The following is a 9,571-nucleotide window of genomic DNA, read 5'->3' as shown; positions in this document are numbered from 1 at the left end:
ATCCCTGTAATGTTGTCAGGTTTTATAGGGTCTAATGTATAAAGGCGTGTTTTATTGTGGAGCATGCCTGGGCATGTCTCTTCAGATGTGCTTTATGAAGCTGAACTTGGCAACTCTTGCAGTCATCTAGAGACTCGAGGAAAAACACTCAAAGCAGCAGAGCCACGAATGCGATTATCAGCAGCTCCCGACAATGCCTGTAAGTGCGTGTGCTCAACTAGACAACGATTCTCGCATTTGACAGCTGTTCATATATGCTCTGTCGTCTGTTATTCCGGTTGTTGATTGTTTTAACCGTGCGGTAAACATTGGAAAGTTTGTGATTTCACGTGGCGCTGCGCAGGTTCAGAGAGGGCCTAATGTTTCACTTGACACGAGACATGTTTAAACTGTTTCAGGGCACCGAGTAAAACGCGAGGCTGGACAAGATTCATGTCTTATTTGTCTTTTTAAAAGTAAGGTTTTATAGTTTTCAGACTGACAGTGATGGGAGTGATCAATATGGCTGTTGAACAGTTGTTTTCGTGTGCAAAGAAACACAGTGTCAGTTTGTAATGATATTACGGTAGTGCCTTCATAAATGTTGTGTTGCCTAGATTGTAGATTTTATAGCTAAGAGAGTAAAATGACTGTCATATTGTTGGAGATAGAGAGAGAGAGAGAGAGAGAGAGAGAGAGAGTGTGTGTGTGTGTGTGTGTATTAGTAACATTTATGGGGTGTGTGAATGAAATATAATTGACATACATTTATTACGTAAATGTTTAAATGTGATTTTATGTAAATATTTGAAATGTCAAAAACTCAAATTGAAAATGTCAATATTTTCAGTATATGTATATATATATATATGTATATGTTTGTGTGTTTGTGTAATTTTAAATATTAATATATTTTTATATATATTATATATTCTGCTGCTGCTTTGTATATATATATATATAATTGTGTAAATATTTAAATTCTAACTAAAAGTATTGAAAATGTAAATGTTTACATTATTTATTTATTTATTTATTTATTTATATATATATATATATATATATATATATATATATATATATATATATATATATATATATATAAGAATAATATTTTAACTATATTTTTGCCAGCTGGCCAAAGATCTGTTGAACCCGTCCTTTGATTTTGAGAGAAGGCAGCATAAGAAGAAAAGGCTTGTGCAGAGTCCCAACTCGTACTTCATGGATGTGAAGTGCCCAGGTTTGAGATCTTTAGAAGAACCATTTGTTTGTCTTATCACTTGTAGGAAATGTAATCTTTTCTGCTTCTCTTTATGCAGGTTGTTATAAGATCACGACTGTGTTCAGTCATGCGCAGACGGTTGTGTTGTGTGTTGGGTGTTCAACAGTGCTCTGCCAGCCCACAGGAGGAAAAGCAAGGCTGACCGAAGGTGTGTGTTTGCTGAGTGATTGTATAACATCCAGCCTGTCTATAAATCAAAATAATTGATACAGTATCTTAAGCTACTTCTTTTCTTTTTTTCAAATAGGTTGTTCTTTCAGAAGAAAGCAACACTGAGGAGGATGAAGAAGGTGTGGTGCATCTTCTTAATGCCTTACTTTTCATTGATTACAATGAATGATCTTGAATAATGTGATAATGAATGGTGCATGGCAGGTTCTTTCTACCGTGCTATCAGTTCAGTGCTTCTGAATAAAGTTTCTTCTGCATGATACAGCTGCATCCTCCAACTGAATTCAAACATTTCCAGAACAGTCAGTGCATTTCATTTCTCAGCTCATGCAATGCTCCATGATTTCATCTTATGTAATCTTTAACATCTATATTTTGTAGTTAAGAAACCATCAACATTATCATTCAAACTTTAGAGGATAACAAGGATATTTTAATTCTGTTAGTGCTCAGCAAGGCTGTTTATTTGATTAAAAATATAGACATCTAGTGAAATATTATTATAATTTACAATAAAATTGTTATATTTTAAATTGTTTAATAATATAATTTATTCCTGGGATGTAAAATGGAATTTTAAGTATCAAATACTCGAGTCTTCAGTCACAAGATCCTTCAGAAATCATTCTGAGTTTACTTTTTATTCATATTATACATACAAAAAAAAAAAAAAAAACAGTTCCCGATTAATATTTTTGTGGAAGCTATTTTTCATTGTTGTTTTTTTTAAATAGAGGGTTCAAAAAACACTTTAAGTGGATTTTTTTTTCCTGTTCTTAATATCACTTTTGATCAATTTGATGTATCCCTGTGTATTTTCTTGTAAAACTTTATAATTATCTCACCGACCCTAGGCTATAAATCGTATGAGAGGGTTTGTGTACAATATAAAATTAGCTAGAATACTATAAACAGACTTTTACATTGGAAAGATCTTTGAGATTGATTTTATTCAGTTGCAATTATGTACAGTATATTTAAGGAGGAATTTTAATGAAATGTTTGATTTGTGAAAAGAAAGAAACAACACATTAAATATATGGTGTGTCTCATTCTTAGAAAATATACAAATACAGATTTTCAACTGGCAGAAAAATGCGTCCCCCGCTCTTGACCAAAGCACATCTATAGAATAACATACAAAAGTCAACATACTCGAACATAAATAATAGTTTACATGCACATTTCCGTCACTATTAAATACCATTTGTAAATGACATTTTTATCCAAAATAGTTGCTTTAATTGAATGTCCGTTAATACTCATTTCTGGTGTTTTTTGCCAAACACTCCTGGTTCCTCCTAGGACGCTTCAGAAAGAACAATTGCAATGAAAGAAAGTGGTCCGTTTCGTAAGGCTTGGTGAGGAAACTCTTGCTGTACGTATAGCTCTGCACGAACTACATTAAACCAGCCTAATATTGAGTTTACATGTGCAGCGACACGAGGACTGCTCCAGTGTTTCTTCTCCATGACGTTTACTGAGTCTGGCACTGGACGCCACCATGCCTGGGCCCTTCGTCTTCATCGTAGGCTTCACCGCTGCGGTTTCTCTCCTGTCTTTCATAGTCTACTTCACACAGGTCCACCTCCTCCATATCATCTGACATCATGATATGTTCTCTGACAGGAAGTAGCCTCTCCAGGTCAGGCAGCATGTGCTCAGGTAGCCAGTGTTTATCTGGGAACTCGATCTGAGAGAACAGAAAGGCTTCAGTAAGATGTGATGCTCCCAGCACAAATTATAATTCAGTCACTGTTTGCTTTCACACGTGATTTTCTTTTTTTATCCTCCATTATTTATTATTTACTAAAAAAAATTTCTCCAATGTGATTTGGCTGTAAGCTATTTGTTTTTCTCATAGAGGATTCCAAGCAAAATACTCAAAAATAAAAATAAGAGATGAAAATTTAATTATATTAAATAACTTTATTTAATTAGAAATGGGTTTTTTAGCCGCAAGAAATTTTTGTTCCTAAAAGATGCTAATATATATATATATATATATATATATATATGTTTATATATAAATATAATGATAATCACACATTTCTTTTTACGTTCTTTTCAGTATAATAGATTGTCTAATTAATTTAGAGCTAATTAAATGTATATGTAATGTTTTTTAAAAGTATATTTAATGTTTAACTTAAGTCCAAATAGTAATGAAAGAAATAGAATAAAATATAATAATAGTAAGATTTTTAATGATCACAAATCAAGAATAAATTGTCTACCCCCCCCCCCCCCCCCCCCAATGATTTCAATTAATTATTAGTAATTACTTTTTTTGGCAGTAGGCCATCGATTTATGGTTTGTTTCTTGAAGGTGCAAATTGACAAAAAAAAACAAGCACTAACTGAAATTACTGAAATAAAAATAATAAAACATGTTATTAGTAATGTAATTAAGTACTGACTTACCTCAAACTTTATGATGAGAAGCCCTTTCTCATAAGGGTCTCTGTACACAGGCATGCCCTCATTATGAATACATTTTAGATCATTAGGCTTTATTACTTGACCTAAAAAATAAAAAGAAGAATGAAATCTGATGTCCTAAATATCAAATGAAATATCACTTGAATATTACGCACGTATAAATAGCATATAGGACATACCTGGAGGTGAGTGAATGAGCAACGATCGGTTATCTAGCGTGCAGATCGTCTTTTTGAACCCACAGAGCGCCTCCACCAGCTTGATCTTCATCTTCATCATCAGGTTGTCTTCTTGTCTTTGGAAGACGGGGTGATCTTTCAAATCCAGTACGATTATAACATCACCAGGCTCCAGTCCAGGCTCTTGATCTCCTTCTCCGCTGAATGTGATCTTCTGGCCGTCCTTCATACCTGTGATAAAGACCATTATTAGTATACTTCATTAGATTACAGAAGCGCCTGGAATTCAGCAAACGTCATGTTCTTCTACCTTTGTCGATATGGACTTCAAGAATCTTCTTCTTGCGCTCTACTTTGTGTCCATTGCAGTTCTTGCAGCGGTCTTTGGAGTTGAACCTCTCTCCCTGTCCTTGGCAGTCGGAGCACATGCTCTGGATCTGCTGGATCATTCCCGGTCCGATCTGTTGCACCTGGACCTGAACCCCTCTTCCTTTGCAAGTTGAGCATTTTTCAATTGTGCCTTTTTTGCCTCCATAACCTGCAAGACAGATCATTTTGGATTACAATATTATTAGAACAATTTTCCCGTTAAAGGAACTCTTGCAACCTTCTTACCTTCACATTTCTCACAGATCACGTTCTTCTGAAGGCCAAGTTTTCTTGTCGAGCCATTGTATAATTCCTCCAGTGTGACTCCCAGCTGGTGAACCACATTCTTACCTGAATAAAGAAAACAGATAGCACGCCGTATTAGCTACCAACCACCAGGATTTGAAACATTAAAGTGCATAAACTGTATTTAAGACTAAATACCTCTCCTTTCTCTCTGCATTCTGCCTCCGCCGCCGAAGAACATGTTGAAAATGTCCATGGGAGATTCTCCTCCTGCCATGCCTCCCTCCTTTATGGCTTGTTCGCCTCCTTGGTCATACAAATCCCTCTTTTTGGGATCGGACAGGACCTCGTAGGCTTGTGATATTAGTTTAAACTGGAGGGAAGGAAAGAGATTCATTTTAATAATGCATGCATAAACCCACTTCCCATCACGAGTCTATTATCCTGTACTGTTATATACTATCTTTTAAATTGCTTAATTTTTTACTTAATATTTTTATTTATTCATATATTTGATTGTTTGTAATTTTGTTCGCCATTGTTTTTATTTATGTCTCCTTCTCTAAAATCCCAACAAATATCTAAGTAAGACAACATGGTCACACTTTATTTTAAGGTAAACTACAACTTTTGCTGTAATTAATCTCCTATTTTGCTGCCTGTGTTATGCAAGTGTTATGAAATTCAATTCAATTTTATTTGTATAGTGCTTTTTATGATTCAAATTGTTGCAAAGCAACTTTCCTGAAAATGAAGTTTCTATAATATTATAGATGTTATTTTTTTTTTCACAAGACTGAATATACGCGTTTAACATTCATCAGCATCGTAAATCCTTTAGTTTTTTTTATATTTAGATTTTTTTTAAATGCATATGCATGTACATGTAAAACACTATACTTTGCATTATATCACCTTTGCATCAAATTACAAAATAAAAACAAAAAAAGCAATGACTAGTTAACTCTAAAGTGAGGGTGTTTCTAATGCAGTGTCTATGGGAGGGACGGTCAATTTGACAATTTCAAATTATCCCAACTGATGACTTCCACTGCTGAGAAACCCTGAAATGTGAAAGATATGTGCTTTATAATTACTAGTAAACAGCCAATGTGTTCATAATTGACATGCTAATGAGAAACTAGTAAATAGTGAGAATCGGTCCCTATACTACAGTGCAACAACATGAAATAAGATAAAATATAATCATTAAACAAAATACTTCAATTCAATTGTTTTGTTTTATCTTCTTCCATTACTGTCAATGGATTCTGCACCGTTTACCGCTTCATTCAAAATAATAAAAACGTTAATAAAAAATCTAATAATAAAACAAATGCAAATCATGAACTATTTGCATCCATATATGTGGATGGGTCTCAAAGCCGTGTTTAGAAACGCATCTCGCAGGAGTGTTCAGGACACTTCCAGAGAGTTCCTCGTGTTTCTGTCGCTGTATTTAGAAGTCGACGTGAAACATGACACAGCCTCCGCTTACTTTCTCGCCCTCGTTCGGGTTTTTGTCCGGGTGATATTTCAGCGCCAGTTTCCGATATGCCTTCTTGATCTCGTCCAGCGAGGCTTTGGGACTGACGCCGAGCAGATCGTAGAAGCCGGTTTCTCGAACCATCTTTGACAGAATCAGCTACAGAAACACAACATATCAACAGTCATGCCTAGGACAGTTAAAAGACATTAAAGCTAAATACAGTGTTTAATAATGCCACTAAACATATATGTGTTACATAAAACAATATTAGAGAAGGTCGCATAAAACAATTTTAGAGAAGGTCGCATAAAACAATATTAGAGAAGGTTAATAGACGCGGTCACTTTAATTACAACGGACTGTTATTACTTGAAAGCTAACGTGGTACTCAAACTGTCCTTTACACTAATGAATGGCTCTAGAGAGAACACCTCAAATAAATCTTCGTGGTTGTATTCGTGTACGTTATGAGTGTGAGGATACTCACAGGAATAAAGGAAGAGTTAAAGCCGGCGCGCTGTGTCGCTGAGTTCGTCTCTCTGCTTGTGTGACTGTTGTACTGCTGCTGAGCGCAGCGCGCGCTGTCGCTCTTATATAAACCGCGGTGCTCCAGAACCTTCTCGAGCTCCGGCGCCGGAACCTTCCACGAGAACAATAGACGGGAGAAGGGCATGCAGAATGGTATCAACAGATGTTGGTATCCAAACAATTATGAATTAAAGTCATACCTAACGTTATGTATGTTAGAATGGGTTTGCATGATGTTTTAATTTACAGTGATATGCAAAGTAGTTTTTTTTTTTTTTCAAGAAATGTAAGTTGCATGTGCAAATACTGAAAAATTTACGCAAAAAGAAAGAAAGAAAATAAAGACAGCTATAGCACTGTATCAGATATAGAACGTAGCAAGTTATTACTAAAGCAAAGTAAGATGTTGGCATCCAAGCAATTATGAATTAAAGTAGGCTACTACCTAACTTTGTGTATGTTAGAATGGGTTTGCATGGTGTTTTAATTTACCGTAACATGCAAATAGAGTAGAAATGTAAGATGCATGTGCAAATAGAAAAAAAGAAAATAAAGTTATAGCACGTGTATCAGATATAGAACGTATCAAGTCATTACTAAAGCAAATTAAGTCTAGATCCAACATGTGTCAACTCAAGTTTAATTTATTTCTTCTCGAGCTCCGGCGCTGGAACCTTCCATGCGAAGAATAGACGGGATGATGGGATGGAAGAAGGGCATGCAGCTTGGTATCACGAGATGTTGGTATCCAAGCTTATACGAATTAAAGTCTTACCTAACGTTATGTATGTTAGAATGGGTTTGCATGATGTTTTAATTTACAGTGACATGCAAATATATATATATAGAGAGAGAGAGAGAGTGAGAGAGAGAGAGAGAGAGAGAGAGAGATACTTTTTGTAAAGAAATGTAAGTTGCATGTGCAAATACTGCAAAATGAATGCAAAAAAGACAGTTATTGCACGTGTATCAGATATAGAACGTAGGAAGTTATTACTTAAGCAAAGTGAAATCATGAGATGTTGTTGGTATAAAAGCAATTATGCATTAAAGTCCTACCTAACTTTGTGTACGTTAGAATGGGTTTGCATGATGTTTTAATTTACAGTAACATGCAAAGTAGATTTAAAAAAAAAAAAAATGTAAGATGCATGTGCAAATACTGCTAAATTAATGGAAAGAAAAGAATGTTATAGCACGTGTATCATATTTAAAACGTAGCAAGTCATTACTAAAGCAAAGTAAATCTAGATCCCACATGTGTCTATTCAGATTTAATTATATAGCGCTTTAAACAAAACATTACAGATCGTTTTAAAAGCAGCTTTACTGGTATTAACGGGAGCATCATTCTTGCTTTTAACTAATGGAAAATGTCATTGCAAAAATCTATTAGCCAATTGCGCAGCAGAGGTCGCTCTGTAACAAAGTAAACTTTTCAGCAGGCTAAACGAAGATGAGGCATGTTATTTACAATTGTGTTATTTGTTATTTTTTTATTTGCTTGGTTTAGTTTAATTAAATTTAATGTTAGTACATTAAACTAAATGAAACGGTTACCAAGGCAATTAGCTGTAACGACACAGTTTATTCATATTTTATTGTAGTTATTGTTCATTTTATTGCAAGCAACAGAAATATGAATCTGAATGAGGATTAGGGCTATTTCATCTTCCTTTTTTATTTTTATTTTTAAGAAATTCACAAAACTGTTTTGGCAATCAGTTTATTAGAAATAAACACCATCAACAATAGTGGTGTAACATTATTTTATTGGTTTTGTTAAAAGAATCACATAATTAAATTTGTAGGGTCAAAGTTTCAGTGATTTTAAGGATGGTAGATTCTCTGTCTTCCAGAAAACAGCCGTCAGTTCAACTGTGTTTCATAGACGGATGAGTAGATCCTGATTGAGTTCTCCAGCTCTTCTCTGTCAGAAATCTCTGTATTGTGATGTTTAGAAGAGCATTTGTATGATGTGATCCAGCAGCGATGTACAAGCGTGTAGAAATACATGTTCACAGATCGAGCTCATGTTCCACTGATTTGTGTTAGAGTGCACATATCCCATGAGAATGATCACCGGTGCAGTTCATTATGACAACAATAAACATGATACACAAAGACTGACAGCCAGAAAAAGTCAAAGAGTCTGTCCTCATTTTGAACTGTGTATTTATTGTCATAATTAGCTGAAAAGGCTACCAAATTACATTTTGTCAAATCTGATTTAAGAGTGTGCTTATACATTTTTACTGTCAGCTTTTTAAAATAAATGTAATCTATTTTAATATTTGTTATAAAATAAAAAAGGTATATTTACTAAAATCACTTAAAAGATTCCATTGCATAAGTATTCATACCCTTATCTGGGACAGTTGAAACTTAGCTCAGGAGTATTCATTTTGCTTATAGATGTTACTACACTTCGAGTGAAGTTAACCTGTGGCATATTCAATTGAATGGGCATGATTTGGAAAGGCAAACATGTCTTAATAAAAGGTCTAACAGATCATAATGCATATCAGAGCAAAAACCAAGCTCTGAGGTCAAAATAACTGCCTGTAGAGCTCAGAAACAGGTTTGCGTCTAGCCACACTTCCGTGGAAGAGTTCAGACAAGTATTCTGCTTCATTGAAGGTTCACAGAAGCATGTAGTGCATGAAGAAGTTTAAAACAACCAGGACTCTTCATAGAGCTGGCCTCCTGGCCAAACTAAGCAATTGATGGAGAAGGGCTTTGTTAGTGTGTTGACCAAGATCCTGATGGTCACTCTAGTTGAGCTCCAGCATCATGTGTGGAGATAGGAGAAATATACAGAAGGACAAACATCATTCCAACACTCCACCGATCTGGGCTTTATTGCAATGTGGCCAAACTCAA

At 34.9% G+C, this 9,571-nt stretch overlaps 2 protein-coding genes across 2 annotated transcripts; one reads left to right on the top strand and one right to left on the bottom strand.

Moving 5' to 3' along the window:
- Nucleotides 1-40: 40 nt before the first annotated feature.
- On the top strand, nt 41-1,697 carry LOC113043415 (40S ribosomal protein S27-like). The gene is made up of 4 exons (XM_026202774.1): nt 41-199; nt 1,114-1,222; nt 1,302-1,412; nt 1,512-1,697. The coding sequence occupies exons 1-4, from the start codon at nt 194-196 to the stop codon at nt 1,538-1,540; spliced, it is 255 nt and encodes an 84-aa protein (XP_026058559.1). The 5' UTR covers nt 41-193; the 3' UTR covers nt 1,541-1,697.
- Nucleotides 1,698-2,366: 669 nt separating this feature from the next.
- LOC113043412 (dnaJ homolog subfamily A member 4-like) lies at nt 2,367-8,867 on the bottom strand. The gene is made up of 8 exons (XM_026202770.1): nt 6,648-8,867; nt 6,170-6,316; nt 4,870-5,044; nt 4,672-4,776; nt 4,367-4,594; nt 4,057-4,287; nt 3,860-3,960; nt 2,367-3,128 (listed from the first exon to the last, which is right to left on the bottom strand). The coding sequence occupies exons 1-8, from the start codon at nt 6,831-6,833 to the stop codon at nt 2,913-2,915; spliced, it is 1,389 nt and encodes a 462-aa protein (XP_026058555.1). The 5' UTR covers nt 6,834-8,867; the 3' UTR covers nt 2,367-2,912.
- Nucleotides 8,868-9,571: the final 704 nt, after the last annotated feature.

This window comes from Carassius auratus, chromosome 25, assembly GCF_003368295.1.
Source record: "Carassius auratus strain Wakin chromosome 25, ASM336829v1, whole genome shotgun sequence".
In the NCBI taxonomy this organism is placed as follows: domain Eukaryota; kingdom Metazoa; phylum Chordata; class Actinopteri; order Cypriniformes; family Cyprinidae; genus Carassius; species Carassius auratus.
The sequence above is the reverse complement of the archived record's forward strand: the minus strand, read 5'-3'. Positions and strand labels throughout refer to the sequence as shown.